Here is a 26,753-nt window from a genome sequence, read left to right on the forward strand (position 1 = left end):
GGAATCACAGGAGCGCTGCCGGCCTTTAAGGAAGGTGTACGCGCTTTTTTTGAAGGTACCCATGTCGTATCGTCCCGGAAACACCGCACAAGGAAGCTCATTCCACAGATTTGTAGTAAGTGGAAGAAAGCTCCTAGAAAAGCGCACTGTGGAGGACCGCCACACATACTTACAGATAGTGGGGATGATATCCTAATTACATTTAATTTCACAAAAGATTTTTTGTTTGAATTTAACAACAAATTTTAAATGATCTAGAAAACAATTTGTTAGTCTTGAAGTGATCAATTAAACAAATTAAATATATAAACAAAATTTATGAACGATGCGGGACTCGAAACCGCGACCTCTCGGGTTCCATGCGAGCGCTCTTACCAACTGAGCCAACCGTTCGAGTGACATGTGGTTCGTAAATCTTGGTATGTTTCGTTCAAATCTCGGTTCGTGGCTCCATATACAGGATATACTTTACAGTTGATAGCCTGCTCAAACCCAATAATTGCATATTATGAAATTGACTTGAGATGTCGCTCTTTCAAATCTAAACAATTTGTTCTTTTTAAAGTGATAACTCTCACTTCTGGGATTAAATAAACAAGTTTAATTTTTATCATTTTTCTTGTTTTGTCCGCGATGGACTCCTAAACTAATGAACGGATTTTAATGGGGATTACTTCATGGAGTGCAGTTTAGTCCAACTTCAGAGATAGGATAGTTTTTATTTCGATTTGGGACCCATAATTATATTCATTTACAATATTTGTTTTGTATGGACATATTTTCTATGAGAAAACAACAAGAAGCATATTTTATAAAATAATTCTTGATTTTATGAAATATTATTGACAATTCATAAAAAAACTGTATTTTATTTATTATGTACAGAACAACGTCTGTCGAGTCAGCTAGTATATTATATTAATATACTTTTAAACATACATAATCACTCATAACTCGGAAACTATATTCATCATATAAATGTTTGCACCTACCTGTCTAACCCGGGACCTCTAGCTCAGTAGGCAGGGTAACTAGCCACTGGGCTATAGGGATCATCGATATTTATAAGTACACTAGCTGACCCGACAGACGTTGTTCTGTTCATAATAAAAAAAAACTTGGAATTTCGTAAAATCCGTTCTAAGCTGACCTCTACTCGGTGAAAAGAATATTCCTACCAAATTTCAAGCCTTTAGCTCTAATGATTCCAGAGATATCGTGATGAGTGACTATATACGTGGAAATCTCTTTTATATATATAGACTAGCTGACCAGACAGACGTTGTGCTGTACATAATAAATAAAATACCGTTTTTGATGAATTTGTCAATAATTTTTCATTGTAACATAATAATATGCTCCTTGTTGTTATAATGAAATTGTTTCACAGCAGAACTGTCAAACCGCGCGTCAATAATATCTCACAGAAAATATGTTCAACAAAACAAATATTGGAAATAAAAATAATTATGGGTCCCAAATCGAAATAAAAACTATCCTATCTCTTAAGTTGGACTAAACTGCACTCCATGAAGTAATCCCCATTGAAATCCGTTCATTAGTTTAGGAGTCCATTGAGGACAAACATTATGATACGAGATTTATATATATTAAGATTTCAAAATTACCACAGACAAACTTAGCTGAAACAGTTTTTAATGCATTTATTCTCCTTTGTCTTGAATAACGGGAATAACAAAACAAAGACGATTGTTTTCTCGTTAAAAAAAAAGCTTTAATCACCATTAGTATCAATAACATTAAACTAATTACGTTAAAACAGAAAACAAGGCACTTAATTACAAATAAAAACAGAAACAACAATCTGTTAAAATCTTTACTACGGCTCTTGTTTCTTTGTTAAGAAATGTTTGTTTTATCTCACACAAATACGATTACATATTTATACTAGCTGACCCAGCAAACGTTGTATTGCCGATATTAAAATCGCGATACAAAAGTAACTGTTGATCGAAGATGGGTGAAAATTTCAAGTTGTATTTTTTAATGCTGACTCATAATCAAATTTAAAATAAAATGTCAAAAGATATAAAAAAAATTTGGCCTGGACCACCCTTAACATTTAGGGGGATGAAAAATAGATGTTGTCCGATTCTCAGACCTACCCAATATGCACCCAAAATTACATCTACTACCCCGCGACATGAGAATTTTATATGTTAGATTAAGCGCATAATAGGAGAATCCCAAAAGGGAATTTTCGGGTTTATTCAAGCGTCGCAGACTTAGTAGCACCATGCGTCTAAAATAACCCGTCGGATTAGTAAAAAAACGCTTGTAATATTGTACTAAAAATATATTTAAAATATTTAAAAAGATAAGATTTTACTGTATGGCAATGGCAAGTTTAAGTTTAATTCCAGTTTAATTGTATTGTTCCTGAACAAATAGATAAATTGCTTTAGTTTTAACTTTAGATCCTAGTTTCACTTTTATTTGTGATCTGTGTTCATAGAGAATTAATAGTTTGTAAATCTTCGTGTGATAGGACTGCGCGTTAGTAGAGCACTCTGGGTTTCCACGGAAGACAGGCGTTGTGGATTCTTTCGAAACCACAACTATGCTAAGTTGGGGGCCTATTGGCATCATTAGATCTAACTTTAGAACTAGAACAAGAAGTATAATCAGAATGTAGAATGACGTCAATAAACATTTTTTCTTTCTTAAGACGAATCGAGAATTAGCTACAGCTTGCATGAATATTTTAAACAAAAATTTAATCGAATCAAGTATGTATATGATTATTGTGTTCGGCAGATCTGTTTGCTAGTAGACTACAAAATTCGACCATTCATATCTTTCTTGCGCCACTCTGTTCCACATTTCAAATGGCGTCGTTACATGTGTTTTTGTGGTAAACATCTTTTCATCTTTTAAGATGCCACTGCCTTAGGACAACGATTATCTTTGTTTTAATGGATATATTTAGTTTTGTATTATTTATACATTTTCAGTATACCGAACAACCACAAATAAAGAGCTTAAAGCACCTATAGAAGTATTCATTTCAAAAATTATGAGTTTTTATGAATTTTTACGAGTAAATTTGTAAAAAAAGGTGGGACGTGAACATTATAGTCAAATCAACATGTATTACTAATTGATTATTGAATTTATTGAAGACTAGGTAAGCCAGCGACTTCACTATCGTAAATGAGAGTCCATTTGTATCAATGCTCATTTTGTAAGCAATTGCAGACATTTTTTCTCCGTGCACCAATTTCGATCAAATACAGACTAAATGTTGCTCCAGGGTATGCTGAAAACATTCGAGAAAGGTTCATGTCAGTCTATCCAATATATCCAGAATTTAGCTGTTAAAGAAACAGACGGAGGGATTTTTTTTTAAATTGTAATTTTATGTTCAGCTACCCTCAATTTATCAATTACAATCGGTTTTTAGAAAAATATCGAAGATACCATCGACAAAAATTATTCATGACTCAACATTTGGGCTTATATTTGCACGAAAAATATTGTGTAACAATTGGTGGACTGTCAGTGTCTAATAAAATAATAACAGTTACTTGGGAAATGTATGTTCAAGCGAATTTCGACCTACATGTTTATTATGACTGTAGGAAAGTGTTATTAAGGTGGGTCACGATTCAATTTTGTCGATGGCACATTGGATATTCTCACGTCAACTCAACAGTTATAATATTTATGTATAAGAATATACAGAAGGATTTTGCCTCATATAGTAAATTTAAAATCGGAAGTTTTGGAATGAGTAGAGTCTAACACCTTAGTTTTAGAACTAAGTTGATTTTTACTTTTGAAAATACAAAATAATTTTTAGTCCATGTAGTTTAGAAATAATTACAACAACAATTATTTCGCCATTGTTTGTTCATGTGCTTCTCCAGAGCATAAAAAGAATAGGAAAGACAAAGGCGGAAGGGTGTCGTAAGAGGCGACTAAGCTCATTTACCAGTGCGACTTCTTTGCACAGAATGCCAGCTATATGGGTACCACAACGGCGCCATTAATCACCATCGCTTGAACATCCTGCTCCTCTTGTCCCTTATTGTCATAATAAAAATGTCAAACTGAACTAAATATTTGATTAGAAAAAAAAGGCACATTAGTAATTACAAACATTATTTAAACCTATTGAGCTGTTTGTTAGAATGGAATTCCCAATAATAATACCCCTTAAGGTCAAAACTGATCTCAGGGTTCGACATCGACCCTACTGGAATTATTATTGGACAGACATTATTGTATTAAAAAAACAGTGTGTGCATATAATTATTCTTCTTTGGCGTAATAAAACAAAAATCCTTAAAAATATATGAACGGATTTAAATGGGGATTACTTCATGGAGTGCAGTTTAGTCCAACTTGAGAGATAGGATAGTTTTTATTTGGATTTCGGAACCCATAATTACTTTTATTTCCAATATTTTTTTAGTATAGACATATTTTCTATGAGAGAATTTATTGACGCACGGTTTGACAGTTCTGCTGTGAAGCAATTTCATTATAACAACAGGGAGCATATTTTACGAAATAATTCTTTATGTTATGAAATATTACTGATAAATTTATAGAAAACAGTATTTTATTTAATATGATCAGAACAATGTCTCTCAGGTCAGCTAGTATAATATAAAATTAGACAGATTTTTTAAAACTTGTACATAAAATGAAATGATACATTGAAATTTATTTAATTCTAGTCCATTGGTTGTGGTGAGGCTTGGTAGCTGAAGTAAGATACAAATGGTCAAGTTGACAACTAACATCAGTGTGTCGAGAATTTGCGTGACGGTGTGCACACGCATCATATAAAACAACAAGTCGATAATCGAATGCACTAGTTTGTACAAAATTAAAAACTTGTCTAGAGATTGAGAACTTGTCCTTAAACTAAAAGGTATCTTTTTCCAAAAATAGTGTAGGAATATCTGTAAATTATAGAATAGCTGATACCCGCGACTTCGTCCGCATAAACACATGACTAAACACGTAGTTACTTATAAAGATCTTTATTTCTTAAAACTTTATATTAAGTGCAGATATCGCCATATTTTATAAATTTATATAAAAATAATCTGATATATAGTTAACAACTGTAAGTAATCTACCAAATATAGTAAGCTTAAATTAAGTTTCTTTTTTACCTCCTGAGAAAGTTGGAAATATATAAAAATTCTAATTAGTTATTCATTTTAAACTATTCTTTCAATTTGATTTCTGAACGACCGGGGATACATCAAAGGAATAATAAAAAGTTGTTGTTGTTATTTAATTCCGAGCATTTTCGTATTTATTCACCTTTTAAACCTTCTCTGGACTTCCACAAATAATTCAAGACCAATATTAGCCAAATTTGTCCAGCCGATCTCGAGTTTTAGCGGGACTAACGAACAGCAATTCATTTTTATATATATAGATGAAATGAATAAATGCGCCCATTTGATGTTCATGTCCTTCGATCCTCACAACCTTGAACACATCTGTACTTCAATTGTACTCCTCTCTTATCTAGCACAAATGACTCACATGTTACTCACCGACCTCACAATATAACGTACGATACGTTTGATTACTGCACACAATACACTCGCTGTGTCTCACTCTATGATTCTGATAATTGCAGTATATCACCATAACACTGGCTTTTATACAACGCGTGGCGCTAAGATAGTTCCGAGTTTTAATAAAAGCCATTGTTCAACTGTGTCTATACGAGGAATACTTCACTTTTAATTACCAGCCTTTATATGCAGCTGCTCGGATTTAAATAATAATTTCAAATAACGCCGGGGTTTTAATAAGGTAGATCTTTAAAGACTCATCTACGTCAAACAACTATTAGACGAGAAAACTATTAGCTAAATCATTAAGGATATTACTTCCGGGGTATATAACAACGAATTCTCAAAAGGAGGATGTTATCCAGTCGTGTTTAGTACTATTGTTTCTTACATAATAACTGAGTCGTTTATATACTTACTAAATTTCTAATATTTTTTTTCGTAAATGGAACTTTACAAGTTTATCTGAACTACGAGCTTTATAGCTTTTAAATCTAATGTGTTTCGCTTTCGAAATTCTAAATGAGTGGGGAAATAATTTTATTATTATTAGGTGATAAATATTGTAATATAATAATGAAATAATTTCAATCGCTTTTGTTTGTAATGTCAAATAAACTCGTAGGTATGAATACCATAAGAAAATAATAATAATTTTTGTCTGTTTGTTAGGCTAATAATCTACGAACAGCTGAAACATATGAACGAGACTTTCAAAGGCATAAGGCGTTTGTGTGGGAAAGGTTACTATAGCATAAACGATTTTATCAATGACACCACAGACTGGGAACGAAGCGAACACCCTCAGGCTCAAAATTATAAATGTTTATTGTTTATTTACGATATCACATTGTAATCCATATTTCTATATAAGAAAAGGCCACTGAGTTTATTACGCCCGTTTTTCTCAGGTCTAGGAAGCCTATTTTGAATGTGTGGTAGTTTTTGACGTTAAATAAGTGATTTTGAATAAAAATATTTGAATTTGAATAAGATTTTAGACACAAATACTATTTTACATTAAGTTAATATGATCAAGACGTTTATTTAGTATTGATATTTCTTTACACATTACGTTCATTAATAACTAACCAACTGTAAAAAACACATTTCTTTAATGGCAATAATGGACAAGACGAGCAGAACGTTTAGCTGATGGTAGTTGTAACGCCCTGCCCATCACAATGCAGTGCCGCTCAGGATTCTTGAAATACCCAAAAATTCTGAGCGGCACTACAACTGCGCTCGTCACCTAGAGACATATGATACCAAGTCACATTTGCCCAGTAATGTCACTAGCTACGGCACTCTTCAGATCAAAATACAGTAATGCTCACACATTACTGCTTCACGGCAGTTGTTGCCGTTGTTGTACCCATAATCAAGCCGGCATCCTGTGCAAAGGAGCTTCCCTCTGGTAGAAGTACACATAGTAGTAACATTATTTTGAATGTAATAAAGCAAAATATTAACAGCTGAAAGCTATATAAATTGCAATGTCGATGAAGAATAAAATGTTCTAATTGTTCTCGCAAATCGGGACACGAGACTTTCCTGAATTAAAATATGCTTGAAAGTTTTATCTATCTCTTACTTAAACGTTTCATTCCCAACGGGAACATAGTAAAAGCTTTATAATTCACACTTAAACAGTAAATCTCACGACAAATCAGCCATTTTTTTTGCAGTCAAATATTTGAATCGTTATAATTCCTTTATATATTTCCTGCAGGTTAAATATTTTGATAACAATTTAAATGTTTACAAACGCACAAGAAATTTAAATAAGGTAGGAGACAAGTTGAGATGGCCTCACCTGACCTTAGCCCGCGTTTAATGGCGCGAAATTCTGCCCGTGCTATAATATTGATAAGTTGATGTAACGCGTGCGGCGTGATGCGTGGGTATAAGGCTTGGTATCCACCAAAACGGAGAGGAGATAAGCCGCGATGCTGTCAGCTTATTTTCACCAGAGCGGAGAGGGGAATATGTGAGCTGTGTTTATAGCAACGCTTTAGGGTGTGCGAGGCGCGGGGAGAAGGCAGCGGGGAAAAGGGCGTGTGACCGCGGGCCGCCCGTCTACAGTCTACATGCATGTCCGCTCCGCCGCGCTGTTCGATCGCTCGATGAGGCACAAAATTCTAAAAACAGATGAGACATCTCTCCTCTCCGCTTTATCCATTTCCACCAACGCTTAGCGGAGAGATGTGGTAATACCAAAATCTGATTGCGTTATCGAAATACATCTCCTCTCCGCATTGGTGGAAACCGAGCTTAAAGTGAGCAGGGCGCTCGGTTGCTAAGCTGCGTTTTCACTGAGTCCGACCTCTTTATTTTAAAATGCTATTCCTCTTTCATTTTTATTTGCGTTTATACAAAGATAATTCCTTAAATTTTATTCTTCTCTACTAACCTTTTTTTAATACCGATACTAATGGTAGGGCTGAAAAAGCCTCCACAATCTAGAATCCACAATTTTGGATATATATAGAATGACGTCACATAAAATTATCTTTGCTATTGACTGAAATGATCCTGTATATGTATCTAATCCATGTCTTATTTATAGAATGCATACTCATTAGAACTAACCAAGATACAACTGTGTAAGTTGACTTGGTTATACCTGATTGGTTTGCAAGGTATACTACAAACGAACATACAAACATTGCATCCTAAATAAATATTATTTAAAGTATGGAATTAAATTTCGTCCGCACGAATCACTTAACTAAAAAAAAGACAATACGCTGCTCCTTACGAGTCAAAGTCCAAGTTAAGGCAAAGTCTTTATTTGCATAAACAAAAATTATAAATTACATGTTTCCCACATTTAAATAAATACGTTTCTAAATTATTACTTAAAATAACATCAATTTAACAAAAGATTAGAAGCAGTTTTATTTATTATTATAGTATACTATTTAAAGAAAATTGTCAATTTTTTAATTGAAAATATTCGTCTAATGCCCGATAATGTCGATGTACAGTGTACACGTTTATTTTCATATTTGGTTTCGCAAGTTTTTCATTTAACAGTAGTATTGAAAGAATTACGTCATTGCGAGGAATAATTGCAAGCAAGGAGTGTTTGTCATAACTAGGTCAGTACAGTTTGTGTACTTTGACGTTATAAAACACGCGGCGCACAGAAGCAGCCAGTACAGAACATGAGACATGCTAATAGGTTGATAACAACAAGTCAATTAGACTTGGTTATATTTTGTACATACAGGGATAAGGCTGCAGTATATTTTTAGAAAGCATCTTTGAGACCATAGACTATGGAGTGATTTTGTCCAAATAACAAACTTCGATTCTTTCTTTATTATTATAAAAAAAATTACACAAATAAAATTGAAATTTTGAAAAAATAATTTATGAACGATGCGAGCTCGAGCCCGTGACCTCTCGCATTCCGTGCGAGTGACGTATCGTTGATAAATCTTGTATGCTTTGATCAACTCTCAGGCTGCGGCTTCATCTACAGGATCTACTTTACAGTTGATAAGCTGCTCAACCCCGATATTTGCATATTACGTAATAGACTTGAGATGTCGCTCTTGCAAATCTATAAAAAAATTAAACATAGCTTAGACACGTGTTTTGTAAGACAGTGACCGAACTATAACAACGTCAGTGACGTAACAATAACGAGTTTATCTTTTTCTATTACAAAACAGTGTTTAGCTTGTGTTTAATTAAAACATCGTTAAGCAATAAATAAACCGAATAAACAGAAGTGAACAGGAACAATTAAAGGAACGGAACGCAATTTTAGTCAGCTGTCATCTATCTGTCATCATATAATCTAAATCTTCCATATGAATATGATCTATCCTTTAGAAACACCTTATATAAGCTTCGACTCGTGTTTAAATATTAGCAATGTCTTAAGATTGTTGACCGTTCAGCAACAAAAAGACACAGATTTGTAATAGAACTTTTTTAGTATGTTCAACACACGTTTAACTTTACACAGTAAATTTTAAACCAGCACAAATCGCTTTCGGCACAAAATTAAAATTAGTATGTATTGGCATCTTTGGCGTTTTTCAAACTTGCTCATCCAATATTGTTCAAAACAAGTTACAGCTCGAATGACTTACTAAAATAAAAGGTTGTATCACCCACGATCGTAAAAGTAAAGATGAAACCAAACATTTACACTAAGTTTCTTCACATAACGTGTTTTTCAAATAATTTTTTTCTTAGGGATCTTTCTACCACCTGTAGTTAGTGCATTTTTCAGTTTCTTTTTTTATTTATTTATTCAATTCATCAGTGATAATTACATTAGTACAAACATCGATACATTATTCAATATAAAGATAATTTTAAATGCGTTATCTTTTAAGGCAGATACTGCATACAATTATTATGAAGCTCACAAATATTTATATGATATAATCAAATGAAGTACTTATATGTACATAAATTAAAAACTAATTAACTTATTACCAAAAAATCTTTCGATGATTAATACCATAGTTTACGGCAACCATGTTGGAAGTTGCATTCGAAGTTTCACTTAAATAAAATCGAATCCGTGCTAAACATCGATGTTTTTACCACCGCACTAGCAAGCAATGACTATATAGTTACTGTCCTGCTTACGGTCGACCGCTCACTGATGACGCATCGACTTCGAGCCCTTTTGTATGAACCGTTCATACGGTACGGTCAAATTACTGATAATAATGGCATAAAAGGCATTTATTTTCTCAAAATTGATTCGGACTTTAGAATTATTTTTGATGTCATTTCTAATATACTAGACTACTAACGCTTCGAAAACAAATGGCGCTCTGAGAGCGAAGTAACGGGGCAAGAAAATCTACTCCCATTATTTTTTGCGCTCTTTTTAATGAAATATAAAATATTGTACTGTCATTGCTATTGCTATAAAATAATCATAATCTAGTCCCAGGCTGTCGGATCACTTAGATATTCAGCTGTGGAGTAAGTAGGATTTACGACAGAGCCATTTAAAAAAGAATCACATTGCTTATTAAAGGATATTTTAAATTATCCATACCGTAATTACTAGTAAAAAGGTTTCAGGTCGCAAATGTAAGTCAGGCTTTATAGCGAAACTAGCTGACCCATCAAACGTTGTATTGCCGATATTAAAATCGCGATACAAAAGTAACTGTTGATCGTAGACGGGTGAAAATTTGAAGTTGTATGTATTTTATAATGCTGACTCATAACAAATTTAAAAAAAAATGTCAATAAAATAAAAAAAAATCGTGTGAACCACCTTTAACATTTAGGGGGATGAAAAATAGATGTTGTCCGATCCTCAGACCTACCCAATATGCACTCAAAATTTCATGAGAATCGGTCAAGCCGTTTCGGAGGAGTTCAATGTTTAACACCATGACACAAGAACTTTATATATTAGATTAAAAATACATTGAGAAATATACAAGACACTGCCTAGCGGTTTGTGATGTCAGCACAACTATTAATTTCGAAAAGCGTATAATACTGCATATTTGAATCTGCTTTGAACTAAGATATTGTTTGAACCTAAGACGAATTTACAATGATATACACATTTTTTGAAGGGATTTATGCTTTTGCCTTAAATAACCAATTAAATATGAAGGTCATTCAGTATGAAATCACAATATGGTTGTCAGGAAAGTTGCTTCCAATGACTAGGCAACCTTGAAACAAGATTCCTCCTGTAGTTTCTTTAGTAGTCGATATGATATTAATGAAGTTCGTTCATGTATGCTCAAGTATGTTCAGAGGGCCATCAGCAAATTTGCTAGAAGCTGTGATAATCATAATGTCAACACAAGGAACAAACATAAACTTATAATGCCTTAAGTGGAGTTAGTAGGACTTTTGTTGGCCTATTTATAATACTTTTATAACATGATCCCAGAAAATGTACAAGATGAATGTGTTACGAAACTCAAAAGAATTTAAAAATAACGTTTATGTGGTTAGGGATACTACAACATAAGTGACTTTCTTAATGATACTGTACAGTGAATATATCAAATGGGAATGGGCCGTCGCGCCATTCCCAATCTATTTAATAATACACTATTAATTTGAAGATATTACATTGTGACGAATTTTAATTTAAAGAGGAAGTCCGCTGAGCTTCATGTGCCCGTTCTTCTCAGGTATGAGGTATAAATTTTTGAATGGATACATATATATATATATATATATGAGTATATTTTAAATACGTTCAATGAGTGATTTTAAATCCTATTTGGAATAAAAATATTTGAATTTGTCCTCGTCCAATAATAATGTGACTTAAGGTGACTACAGTGTTCTTTATATTTTTTAAGATTTTATTTATTAATATATGGATATTCTTAATATATGGAGAGCCGGATTTTTTCTTCGGTTATACTGCAAAAACTATTGAACCGATTTGAGCTGAGGAATCTATATATGAACACGTGAAGCGAAAATTTTGTACCTACCCCCTGTTCTTTTTAATAAGGCAAATCGATTGATTTTGAAAATCTGATATTTCTGTTTTTTTTCGTTAGTCAACATGTGTGTTGTTCATGACTGGCACTTTTTTCCTGTTTGTAATATATTACTCTATTATCACATGCCATCGCTGGGCTATCGGAAGGAGTTTTTGCCTAAACTGGCACGCGGGTTAGTGAACGTATGTCGTCTTACCCCCTTATTCATAACAGTCTGCTAACTTAAAGCATTGCTAATTCTCACTCTGTCTTCTTCTATTGACCTAAGTCAGAATGAGAAAAAACACTCCTTAGCGGCTGTTTAAAGTTAGCGGACCATTATGAATAAGAGGGTTATGTTTTATTTTGAACAAAACAACGGGCTAAGCACAAAATATTAATTCGTCCATTGTGTCGATCATTGGGTGTTCATTACTGATGTGTCGATTACTGGTGGTCCATTACTGAATCTGCGGTGTCGAATACTGACACATTTATTGTTTTTCACAATTAATTGTTTGACACAAATAAAAGCAATATACCTTTTACTGATTATATATCTGTAAATATTCAACAATCATGCAATGCTTTTTATGTGTTGTGCACTCGTTCAAACTAAGCAACTCCCTTCAAGTGTCGATAACTGCCACAACTACGGCACAATGCAAAGAAAGACACCGGAGTCATAATTTCAATGCAAAATAACACGAAGCGTATGTTACAAAATTTGAAGTATGCCATTGCGTGTCAAGATGTCACCCACAGAAGCATCTAACGTAGGTACAGCGGTATCTAGTTTTGCGAATGACGTCCGAACAAACCATTCGTAAGCAAAATGTCTATTTGTAAACATTTTACATATTCTTGGTTTATGCTTAGTTATAACTTTATGCCAATTTTATTTGTAAGGCTGCTTATGTTTCATTCAATAATTGCACCCTTCAAGATAATGAAAAATATACGTTCTTAAAATACTATACTTAAACAGCTGTCATTAAAAACAATAATTAAGATGTTATAAACCAAGCAGTGTAAACTGTTATGGTCTGGTGTGTACTATAAACTATTCCTAGGAAAAATATTGGCCTATTGGCCTCTGACCCCCAAGTCACGGGCTGTCCTAGTTTGGGGGTCGAGGGTAATTTTAAGCAAAATTGTATTATTTTTTTTTGCAACAAATAAAGATTTATTATTATTATTTTAGCTTAGGACGTACTTTATGGATAATATACTTTATCAACCCTGATTACATCATTACTAGCATTCACTAAGTTACAAGAGGTATTTTGACAGATGTCAAATCTATGGTTACAGAGTTCCTATTACTTTAAGTTTTAATATTTTATATTTCGCAATTTAAAAAAAAGTTCTGAGGTTGTCATAATCACTTTAAGAATATGAGATTAGCGTAACTGTGTTAAGTTCGAAATTGATGTAAGTAAACTTGCAGTTATGTCTTTTCATTATGAATTTAGGCCTATCATAAAGTAGAAATTAAGTGTGTGTATTATGTATTTAATCGATCGATCGATCAACATCGGATGCCATAGTAAAATGACATGATGCCACTTCTACTAGTTTTTGTTTTGAGGGTTTCCATATCAAAATGACATGATGCCACTTCTACTAGTTTTTCTGTTCTGTGGGTTTCCATAGCAAAATGACATGATGCCACTTCTACTAGTTTTTCTGTTCTGTGGGTTTCCATAGCAAAATGACATGATGCCACTTCTACTAGTTTTTCTGTTCTGTGGGTTTCCATAGCAAAATGACATGATGCCACTTCTACTAGTTTTTCTGTTCTGTGGGTTTCCATAGCAAAATGACATGATGCCACTTCTACTAGTTTTTCTGTTCTGTGGGTTTCCATAGCAAAATGACATGATGCCACTTCTACTAGTTTTTCTGTTCTGTGGGTTTCCATAGCAAAATGACATGATGCCACTTCTACTAGTTTTTCTGTTCTGTGGGTTTCCATATCAAAATGACATGATGCCACTTCTACTAGATTTTTCTGTTCCGTGGGTGTGTAGGTAATTTAAAAGGATATTGTCGTATTACGTGTTAAGTAATTTTATTAACAGTATATTTTAAAACATATTGAGGTGTTGTGAACATAATTATTACATTTAAATGTTATGCGTTAAGTAAATGTTAATGTTATTTTTATAACAGGTTCTAAACTAGAATTTTTTATATAGTGTTGGACCTATATAATATCGGGCATTATTGAACCAAAAACAGGTTTTAATCTTTGATTTTTAATGTTTAGAAAAAGAGATAGCATTTTGCATTCATTACATGGGTACCTTGAACAAAGCGCGTACACCTTTTTATGGAAAAGGAGGAGAAACGACCGCACGTGTCACCTGATGTTAAGTGATCACCGCCGCCCACATTCTCTTGCAACACCAGAGGAATCACAGGAGCTTTTATTGCAAAGGCCGATAATTTTTAGGAGAATGAAATTCCAGATTGTTTTTGCTTCTAATAAGCTGCTAATGACAATTACTATGTATTGTGAGATAATTTTTATACTTCAGTTTAATCTACTTTTTAAACATTGCAACTAAAAGTGTTAGTTAATTGAAATTGAGTTGTGAATTAAACGTCTTGTTGACATAATGTGTAAGGAATGTTGTATTTGACGTCGTCACTGCGAACTCTGGCATTTCCAACCCGAAGCAGGTAAGACAGAAAGTGGAAACTTTGATTCATAAGTAGAGTTTAGGTTGATTATTCAATTGATAAATAATTAAAATCGGTTACTTTTGAATATTTTTGATACACGACATGAATGTTTAAAGTATGCCTTCCTTAAAGACAATTTCACCAGTAGCTCATTAACACCGGATGCCGGATAGAGTGTGGGTACCACAAGGGCACCTATTTCTGCCGTGAAACAGTAATGTGTTAGCATTACTGTGTTTCATTCTGAAGGGCGGCGTAGGTAGTGAATTTACTGGGCAAATGAGACTTGACATCTTATGTAACAAGCGCAGCTGTTGTAATGCCGCTTACAGTGCGGTTTTCAAGGAGCTTTCTTCCACGTACTACAAAGCTGTGGAATGAGCTTCCTTATTAAATATTATGCGGCGTTTCCGCGCCGATACGACATGGGTACCTTCAAAATAAGCGCATCCTCTTTCCTTAAAGGCCGGCAACGCTCCTGTGATTCCTCTGGTGTTGCAAGAGATTGTGGGCGGCGGTGATCACTTAACACCAGGTGACCCGTACGCACGTTTGTCCTCCTATTCCATAAAAAAAAACTTCTAAAAGCATGCTTTTGCATTAATTTTACATAGTAAAATACTGTAGTTAAACTGATATTAGAACACAAAATAATACCAACATCAATTTCAACTCTGTGGTTGTGTATTACTAAATCGAGGTATTTAGTGACATAGTATCCCGTATCTACCTCACAATTACTATACGCATAACGACCATGGCCGTTTTATGACGTAATTTTACTCCGGAGGAATGTCGTACCGCAACTTAACATGCAGAAACCATGCGAATATTAATTTACACTCAAAATATAATACGTTTTTATATACAACGTTTTAACGTTAGTATAGAATCTTTATAAGATACTAGCTGATAACCGCGACTTCTTCCGCGAACACAAAAGTGGAAGGCTCCTTTGCACAGGATGGCGGCTGGATTATGGGTACCACAACGACGCCTATTTCTGCCGTGAAGCAGTAACGTGTTAGCTTTACTGTGTTTCGGTCTGAAGGGCGCCGTAGCTAGTGAAATTACTGGGCAAATGAGACTTTACATCTTATGTCTCAAGGCGATGAGCGCAGTTGTAGTGCCGTTCAGTATTTTTAGTGTTTTTCAAGAACCCTGAGCGGCATTGCATTGTAATGGGCAGGGCGTATCAATAACCATCAACTGAACGTCCTGCGCGGCTGTCCCTTACTTTCATAAAAACAAAAAACAAAAGATAGAGCACACTGTAGCGACTTTTCAATTAAATTTATTACATAAATATGTTTTCGCGACAATTATTGTTTCTGCAAAATCGTAATACATTAGTTTATTCTATCATCAATTCTTTTCGCAGCGCACGCGATATAAAGAATATTTCAAGTAATTTTTACACCTTAGGTTGAACCTTATTGGAGCTTAAGTCAGGATCCCTTTTTTTTTTAAATTATAATATAGTCAATGCAATCACCCGAGGATAGTGTAGCTTCCCAACAGTGAAACAATTGTTCAAATCAGTTCAGTAGTTTCGGAGCCTATTCAATGCGAATACACACAAAAAATAAGTAATAAAAATTTTATTACTGAAGATGGAGGACGACAAAATACGAAAGAAGACAGACCATACTCATTAGGATGATTGTCAAATATGTCAATTTCTATTTTAACATATTGTGCGAGATATTAAAGTAAAATATACGAATTTTGGTATAAATAAATCAATGGCCGGATATTGTTATGCTGATAGTAAAATATAATACAGAAGTTGTTTAACAAAACATCAATTTAGTCTTTAGTTAGGATATATATCTAGGCATGATAATATGAACGCCATAGATGGTACATAAGTGTCATTATTGTATGGAAAGCACCTTGTATTCGTGTCACGTAAATACACAATACCTTTGATTATGGATACTCGGATGGTTGGAATGTTTGGCGTCACTTCGCTTCATTTTCAATCCATTGTTGAGTTGAGACAATGATTCAACGGACCAAGAGCTGCCGTTTGTAACGATGAGCCACATGCTCTGAAGGAAATCAGTTCTATAATTATTTCTATGAATATTCAAATCAGGTTCGTTATTAATGCAAAATTATTTAAACTGCCTAGTGTACGCTTAGGTCAAAATAAATCAAATGAAAATGATACTGATGAATATCATAAGTTATACTTTTTACCATTTATCATCACTTCGGAAAAGGTACCAGTGGGAAGCACCTTTGCACAGGATGCCGGCTAGATTATGGGAACCACAACGGCGCCTATTTTGGCCGTGAAGCAGTGTAACCATTACTGTGTTTCGGTCTGAGGGGCTTCGTAGCTAGTGAAATTACTGGGCAAATGAGACGTAACATCTCATGTCTCAAGGTGACGAGCGCAGTTGTAGTGCCGCTCAGAATTTATGGGTTTTTCAATAATTCTGAGCGGCACTGCATTGTAATGGGCAGGACGTATCAATTACTATCAGATGAACGTCCTGCTCGTCTCGTCCCTTAGTTAAATAGCAAAAAAGAAGTGGCCACTTTTAAATCAACATTAACAGTTTCATTGTTTTACAATTTATCTTTATTCAGTATAGGTCTGGTCTCTATTTGTAACTAGATACCAAAAATATATCTATTTTCGTTCTCAACAGTTCAAAATTTTAGAAAAAAAATATTAAGTTTTATTGTTTATAATGCATGAGTAATTATTACTCACTACTGTCTCATTGAAAGGCTTGCTGCATGGTTAAGAATACTTGGTTGATAGACGCATGGAATATAGAATAGCTGCATGAGAAGCATTAAATTGTTAGTTACTAATACAGTGTTGTAACGCAACTACTTCCAAAATTATAAATCTCGACAAATAATTGAAAAAAAAACTAAAATAAATGTGGGGATAAAACTGACCATTTGAAAGAAGAGGAAGTTATTAGTGGAGCAATAGGGTTAAAGTATTGTAAAAGAAATAGATGACAGCGACAAAAGATGAAGATTAACATTGAAAAGACAGCAAAGGACAGAGTACTATGGAAGAAGTTGCAGGAGGCCTATATCGAAGGGTTCACAGACTAAAGACACAGGCACTACACTAAAATATAGTAGGTAGTATATTAGTAGACAGCGGATGTCAAATAACATTAGATATTGCAGCATATAACTAGTCTTAGTATGTATGTATTCTTTATATGGTATTAGCTTATTAATAGTCCGAATAGAAGGGTCATTTATTTAGAAAGTTAATCGTTCAATGTAGAAATATACATACCAACTGACGCAGTCACAAACTGGGTATTCTAGGTAAATTTTAATCGGTAAGAGGGTTTTAAATTGTCGAGTTCTAAATGGAACGCAGTAATTAGTGCGACAGCTTAAACAGAACACAAGCCGCGTAATTAAGACTCTAAAAAAATAACGTAACCGCGAGTGTATTATATCGTGAGCTCCGTTCGTGTTTGTGCCTATTCACTTGCATACGGTCAGCGTACCGTCGCCGTGCCGTGCCGTACCGTATCACCGCGGCTGTACAAATGTATCAGATACAATGACGCTTTAACATGGCACGGCGACCGTGCCGTGACCGTGTGTCGCCCGTGTTTATCCGCTCTATACACGGTTCTGACGCGGCAACCGTCTTTGCAGTAATGTATTGGACTTGTATAGTCTCGTTCGCATGAACACGGGCACAAAACGGCGACGTCTTCAGTCTAGTACCTCGATAATACTGCTCCTGCCGCCGCCAAACAACCGTGCATAAGCCGTGTAGATTCATGTGAAAGAGCTTGCAGTTTAGATGGCCACCATGTGCAAAGGCACTTTGGGTTCAAATGACGAGCGTAGCAAAAAACAAGAAAAGACTCTGTACCCAGACGGATTTTATTACTCATTCACTATCATTTTCCAGTTTTTATCCGACCGAATTAAAAATTCAAGTTTTTCACATCATACGCCCACTTCACGAAACATCACTAGTATTCTAACTGCCGTGTTTCCGTAATTGTTGTTGACAAACAGAAATAAACGACTAATTAAACTAACTAATAGACTGCTTGGGAACTATCTACAGCGAAAATATTAACGTTTATCTAGTTTAATAAAATCCAAAAATTAAATTATTCCATTGTAGTCATTTAACAAAATATAGAACTTCGTAAGCTTTTGTTTCTTCTAACAACAGGTGGTAAATATGTCAATGAATCAAATATTAATGTTTACTTGTTTCCATAATATACCTAGTTTGATTTGCACATTAAGAGGCCAGTTTTCTGTATTTATTTGCATATCTTTTAAAACTGCTTCAAGGACGGTTTTAATGTCAATTTTTTCTCCATCAATCCATCGACGAAATGACAGCGAAATTTTGTTAATATTTGCTTCGTTTTCATTATTTAGATCATAGTTCTCATCGATTACGGCAAACAAATCCTTCACTGCTAGCACTGTCTCTTGTAGTGGATTTTGTACAATGCCAAAAATCTGTTGCTCACTAAGAGCTTCATCTAAAAAGTCTAAAACACTTCGCTGGTATGTAGTATTAGATTTAGCAATATATCTAACCTTATTGGAAAATGTTGCATCAAGTTTAGAAAGTAAACTATTCTCCACACTATCGGATAATCCAAGTAAAAAGTTTTTTAACTTTTTGCTATCGGCATTCAACAAATATCGCAACCATTCAATAACATACTCGCTGTATACAATATTATCAAAACATATCGACAAGTTGGAGCAAATATTTTCTTCCATTATATTCAAAACTATTTTCACCTGTTGACGCAATATTGTAAATTTCAGCGGGCGTTTGTACCATTCGTCAGGTAAAAGAAATCTGCCCTTGAGTTCTTTCAGATTATTCTCAATCAATGTTTCCAATAAATAGTTCGATAGATCTGTAAAATCTAATAAAAATATCATAGTATCATTGTATTTTAAATTGATCATAATTTTCTTAAAGTAATCTTTTAAGATTATTCTAAATTCTGATTTGGTATATTTAAAGGAATTTGTAACTGTCATAATTTCAGCATCGCTCAAATCGTAATTTTTAATAATGTTATTATGAATCGTAAATATGAGCTCTTCTGATAAATTAAAAAGAAACGGAATATACGACTTTAATAATGCATTATTAGAACCAATATTTAATTCATGTAAGTGATGACGAATACTTTGATTAGCAGCATCACTAAATTGAAAATTGTCTCCAGCCCAAAGACTTTTCGTCTCCCACGCACTGTTCACACCCGTTAACACTAAAATGAAACAGTGTAAATATTATAATAAGTATAATAAAAATTGATATTAAAGTCACGTGTGGAAAAAGACAGCTTTGATTATAAATGGTTAAAACATTGAAGTTATTTCTAACAAAATAATACATTTTAAAATAATAAGTTAATGAATAAATCTGCAATAATTATTTTCTTATTCCATTATAATTAAATATCTCTTGAAATACTAAAAATTAAATTTTAGAATTTTAAGCTATTTATTCACTTTTAAACATTTGATACATTTTTTATTAACTATTTTTATTATTTACAAACATGTGTTTACCAAACGGACAATTACACATCATTGTTTTAGATAGAATTATTTAAGAATTAAAATCACATGAAAATATATACCAAACAAAATGAAGTAAAATGTATCTGGCATGGCCAAAACTATATTTCGATATATTATACAATATAAGATTCAAAGGTAGTAAAACATTTATTATACTATAAACCTTATAAGTCAATATACTGATAGGACATTTTATTGCTTTATATGGCAATAAGCAGATGTTTTATATTCAAATTCAAATATTTTTATTGATAATAGAATATGCAATTACTTATTGGCCATTCAGAAATTTTGCCACAGACATAAGAAGAACGGGCGCAATAAACTCAGTGGGTCTCTTCTTGTTTTTAAATTTCGATATAGCAAATAAACTGACGGCGCTCGCTCCATTCCAAATCTGTGGCATCATAAGTAATACATTTGTTTTGAAAATTTTCTCAGATCGTTTTATAAAAACATACATCGCCCTACAAAAAAACTAACTAACTCGACTTAAGGCATAATAAGTTTATGTTTGTTACTTATAACTTTCAGTTACTGTTCTTTCTTCAAAATATTTTTGTAATCATGATATTTTACTCAACATATTATTGAGGGGCATAACCACTTGCCATCACCGCAACGTCACCATCGCAGCTAAAGACCTAGGGCTGCCAAAATGTTCTACGCCACGCTCCTGTGCACATGACGACGGAAGGGTCGTCCATTCGATTTACCGAAGTGGAAAACGAATAAGAACTCCTTCCGACTACCGCACACATTTCTAAAGCTTACGTGCGGAATCAAATCGACCTGAAGCTATCTAGTGCGGTGAGTTCAAAGCTAAAACAGCATCCACACTATACCGCTGAATGCCATTTGGCACGGCTAGCTGGCAATGCCAATAGCAATCCCATTGTTGGAGTTGGTTTTGTCATTTGAATGATTTTTATAATATACGATAATGGCTGATAAGTTTTCCTTTTTTTATGTTTTTTTTATAAGTTTAGACTTTAGCAAAAAACGTGCGAAGTTAAAACATTTTCAATAGGTCATTCGCAGTCTGATTGCGGAACAGACAATGTAAGCACATTTTTATATTAAAAAGCCACATTATTTGTGAGCGTCATAGAACATACAATAATCCGAAAAATTAAAAAGCCTTATTCGTGGTAGTCGGATTTGAAAAGTAAGTCGGAGAAAAACCGGTCAAAAACGTTCTTACCAAGGCTGCCTTAACGATAATAGATTTAAGATTGTTTTGTATATTATATGCATGTGGAAGAATTGGAACAGTAACTTATATGGTTACACTGATAATGCAGACGAAGCCACGGGGCCACATCTAGTGGAAAATGTATGTAACATGGTAAAGTTGACAAATTGAATTTATTATAGAATTACCCTCCGTAAGTGACGTGGCGGTATGCGATCGTGTCGTTTTAATTTGATTCATCTGCTCTGTGCAAAGTGATGTTAATTGATGGAAAGTGCAACCAATCCAGTCTACTCTATTGCATTAGTTTAACTTAAACCTGTCCACGTTACGCCGTCGCTCATATAACAATTACGAGCTGTTTGTTACCCGCGATTTCACCTACATTTACCAATGTTAACCAACCATATTAGTTGTTGCAATGCTGTCTCATGCATATAATATCTTCTTCTATATACATTTATATATGTATAATGAAAATGGTCATTGTTTGAGGGTCTTTCACGCGTATACCTTATCGTATCGACACGAAACTACCACCATTCGATGCGAAATTTATCCTAGATGGTTTATGGCTACTTATTTTTTTTATTGTATTCGTAATGAGATAAAATTAAATTTATTTTTTTGCGGAAACGGCTAGTGTGTAATATACTAATAATAATAATAAAAGCCTTTACTTACAATCCTTAATTACGTACAATGTTTCCTTACCTACCTTATCTAACCTAAGTATATTTAAATTCTATTTTTATTTCCATTTGTAGGTAATTACTATTTACACCGATATTTATTGGATGTCCTGCCTTTCGGCATAGGCGTCCCCCAACTTTTCGTGAGCGGTTTCTCTCTTTTCTCGATAAGGTTGCACCTGCTACTTTTTTATGTCATCTTCCCATCTAAGACGTGGTCTGCCTTTTTTCCTTTAATGTTGTCTAGGATACCATTCTGAAATATTTTTCGATCATTTGTCTTTTTTGTTCCTGATCCTGTGGACTGTCCATTTCCATTTGAGGTTTTTAATATTATAATATTACACATCAATTCTTTTTGTTTGGTCTTGGATTGAAGTCGTATTCTGTCCTGTATTTTTATATTGAGCATACTTTTATCCATGCTATGCTGACAAGTTTCTAGTTCTTTTTTTTTGGTTAGGCTCCATGTTTGACAGCCGTAGGCCAAGCTCGGTAAAATGCATGTAATATAAACTTTAATTGGTATTCTCGGATCCTTCATAATTTCTTTTAAGTTTCAATATTTATTCCATGATATGTTTATTCTATTACTTACTTCCTTCGTTATTACTTCTGTTGGAGATATATGTTGTCAGTATTAGTAGGCAGCGTTTTCGTTCGACCGTTTAATCTCCGATTTACTTTGCAAATCCAACTACTACGTTAGTCTTATAATTTTTCGGGTTAACATAATATAGCTTATGACAATAACAAATAAAGTGGCATTTTTACTAACACCAGTGGGAGGCTCCTTTGCACAGGATGCCAGCTAGATTATGGGTACCACAACGGCGCCTATTTCTGCCGAAAAGAAGTAATGTGTAAGTATTACTGAGTTTCGGTCCGCAGGACGCTGTAGCTAGTAAAATTCCTGGGCAAATGAGACTTGACATCTTATGTCTCTATGTGCGCTGTTGTAGTTCCGCTCACAATTTTTGAACGTATTTCAAGAATCCTGAGCGCCACTGCATTGTAATGGACAGGGCATATCAATTACCATCCGCTGAACGTCCTGCTCGTCTCGACCCTTATTTCATAAAAAAAACACACTCCATAACTGCTGATTTTATATTATTAAAAAAAGATGCTCTGAACGAATATTTATAAGAACCTTTTTCTTACGTTGCACAACAAACGGATTAGTAAAATATAACTAATGCAAATTTATACTGAAACATTATCACAAAGGGGTAAGTCTCAAATGTATTTAATTATTAGAATGTCGGCGAGGTCGTGATACTTTGCGGTTGTCATATAATACAATATGTTCATAATACACATACATATAACTTAACCTGTATTGCTTCTACGTGAAAAATATGTTACGTTACGTGAAAAATTGGAAAAATATGTTACAAGAGCGTGGTAGCGATAATTAAAAAAAAAAAAAAAAAATTATAATTTCTATATTTGTTCATAAAATATATACAAAATATCTTATAATCTACTTATTATAGCAAGCCTTATATATGTAGGTATCAGAAAACTTATTTCTACAACCCTATCGACGTGTTGAGGGATAAAACTTTATTATGCTTAGAACTAATACATAATAGCTTTATGGGTAAATGTATACACTTCTATAATAAAGTCCCAGCCACTGTTCAGGCATTATCTATAAATAAATTTAAATGTTTTATAAAAAAAATATGGCTCTGTCGTAAATCCTATTACTCCACAGCTGAATATCTTAATGATCGGACAGCCTGGGACTAGATTGTGATTATTTTATAGCGATAGAAATGACTGTACAATATTGTATATTTTTATTGAAAAGAGCGCAAAAAAAGAATTCTGGGAGTTTCTTGCGCCGCTTCTTCTCTCTCAGAGCGCCATTTGTTTCCGAAGCGGTAGTTGTATCTAGTATATTAGAAATGACATCAAAAAGAATTCTAAAGGAATCAATTTTGAGAAAATAAATGCCTTTTATGCCTTTTAATACATAAGGTTTGAGGGGGGGAAATCCAGGAAACTGGGAAATCCCGGCTATTTGGTAGTGTATAGTGAAATTAACGCGGAGATATAGACGGGAGTTCCAACAATTTATATAGCTTTCAGCTGTTAATATGTTGTTTTTAATAAATTCAAAATAATGTTACTATTATGTGTATTTATTACCAGTGGGAGGCTCCTTTGCAGGGTGCCGGCTTGATTATGGGTAGCACAACGGCGCTTATTTCTGCCGTGAAGCAGTAATGTGTGAGCATTACTGTATTTCGGTCTGAAGGGCGCTGTAGCTAGTGAAATTATTGGGCAATTGAGACTTAACATCTTATGTTTCATAAGGTGACGAACGCAACTGTAGTGCCGCTCAGATTTTTTGGGTTTATCAAGAAACCTAAGCGGCAATGCAACGAAATGGGCAGGGCTTATCAATTACCAGCAGCCGAACGTCCTGCTTGTCTCGTCCTTTATTATAAAAAAAAAATTCAAATCAAATCAAGTCATTTATTTTCTGAACGGACACATTGGTGTTACATTATAATTTAAGGTGCTTACAGTCTGATGGGTGGGCAAGCAAAAATAATATTTTAATAATTCTAAAGGAGGGGGAAATGTTTATGTCTGTGGTGAAAGGTCACTCCTTATCTATTAGGTACTTGTGTTTAGAGAGATATCACACACGAAGGTATATTTTAAACAAAGCCCAGACCTCAACTGAGTCTTGCTACAAACGCTTAGCATACACATATCCGGCCGTTTTCAATAACCTATCTATCCTTAGTTTTACTTACTAGAGGTAGACAAATCTATCCTTTTACGCTTACTTACATTTCAACAACCTATTGACAGATAGCATTGGACCATAACTATATTGGACATAACTATGGATGGATAAGATCTTATCATTAAACGGTGACAGCAATGTATCCGTAAGATAAGGATAGATAGGTTATTGAAACCGGCCGTAAGTGAGTTGGCGTACAACTGGCCACTAACAATCAAGGTGACACGAATGTTCCAGTACGTAGCACATATTAATACCACAGGTCATTTTGTATCTATATTATATAGATTAAATTTCTTCGATCCTGTCATGCAACACATAATCGGATTTGATACGGCCGACCATCAACGCGGTCTGGTCGCGGACCATATTCGATGGTATGTCACATTGTCCATCGCACAAAATTATTATTATTACGGTCCGGACCGTACCTCGTACGGCGTCGGACCAATTGGTGCGAGGCGCCCACCGGACCATCCGATGGTTGTGTGTGAGTGAGCGAATACACACGACCATGTATTCGCTACCAAACCTAGTCGAAATCTTCGAAAGAGAGGGTTGATTTCTATATTTAATACAAACCTGAAACGGCGATTTGAGATTATAATTACAATAAAATTTTCTGTTTTTGGCATTTTAATTACCAATCTATGCATATCTTTTTGCAATTCACTATGGGTCTATAATAATACATCTTTAAGATGCATCTTATGCACAAAACTTGTGATGGATGAGATAGGCTCTACAATCCTCGTTGCCTGTCATATATATACTGCAAACCACAATTATTTACCAAATAAAGTGATGTGACGTCACGAAATAATTTCGATAAACTTTATCAACAGATTGCTGTATCTATTTTGATTGTATAAAACACTACAAACTTATTTAATTCATATAAATAACAGGTATTTCAATAACATTTCAGGACAATAAGTCTGGGCAAAGAATATATTAGCACAAGTCAGGGTGCTAAGATAAATCCGTTTTATTCTTACAGTTTCGCTTCGCACGGACAAACTCAGATAAAACAAAATTTCTATATTTACGTTTCTATGACTTGTTTTGCAATAGATTATAAGAGGATCAGGTGAGTTGAATCAAAAGACTTTTTCCAGTTTTCGAACAAATTATATCAAACTGAAAAACTGTGAATGAAAGTGTGTTTGTTATTTAAAGAAAATTCCTAAGGAATGGCACCATAAATGAAGCCACACATCCGGATTGTCGGAATAGTAATTAACTTAATTGTGTGTACATACGGTAAAGTTGGATACTACAGTTCCATTATGGGCGCAAGCAAATAACATTTTTCCTGTAGCCAGCGGCATGTTTGATATGCGCCCAATGAATTCAAAATATTTACATATTAAAACTGATACACTCAATCCTATAAATATTTTCATTTGTACGATGGTTCGATATTGACTGAATACCAGTAAATTTTGTGAATACTTTTTAAGGAATAATTGTAGTTTGTGGCATGCAGGGCTTATTACCACTGGGAGATTTGTTTGTACAAGAAGCCGGTGGTAGATGGTACCTTTTTCTGTCGTAAAGCAGTGTGCAAGCAATGACGTCCTATAGACATTTAAAGCGATATCAATCGCGAAGTGTGCTTAAAGACAATGTAAGCACACTTTTCACTATACGAGTCAAATCTGAACTAAATAAATGTTTTACATTGATGTTGATTAAAACCATTATTGCCTGGAAGAAGTTTTATGAAATTTCTGCGGACTATTTTTCGTTCAATGTTATCGCTCTCTGTTGCTTGTCAACAGGCGGTATGCTTTGGTTGAAACAACT

The 26,753-nt window shown here is 34.1% G+C and overlaps 2 protein-coding genes across 2 annotated transcripts in view; both read right to left on the minus strand.

Annotated features, from left to right (window-relative positions):
* The window catches only part of LOC126979089 (Krueppel-like factor luna), a 103,579-nt gene that overhangs the window by 42,517 nt on the left and 34,309 nt on the right, over positions 1 to 26,753 (minus strand). The window lies entirely within an intron of this gene.
* Positions 18,794 to 21,222, minus strand: LOC126979070 (uncharacterized). The gene is made up of 2 exons (XM_050828262.1): positions 20,347 to 21,222; positions 18,794 to 19,971 (listed from the first exon to the last, which is right to left on the minus strand). The coding sequence occupies exons 1-2, from the start codon at positions 20,375 to 20,377 to the stop codon at positions 18,917 to 18,919; spliced, it is 1,086 nt and encodes a 361-aa protein (XP_050684219.1). The 5' UTR covers positions 20,378 to 21,222; the 3' UTR covers positions 18,794 to 18,916.

Source organism: Leptidea sinapis, chromosome Z (genome assembly GCF_905404315.1).
Source record: "Leptidea sinapis chromosome Z, ilLepSina1.1, whole genome shotgun sequence".
NCBI classification, from domain to species: Eukaryota; Metazoa; Arthropoda; class Insecta; order Lepidoptera; family Pieridae; genus Leptidea; species Leptidea sinapis.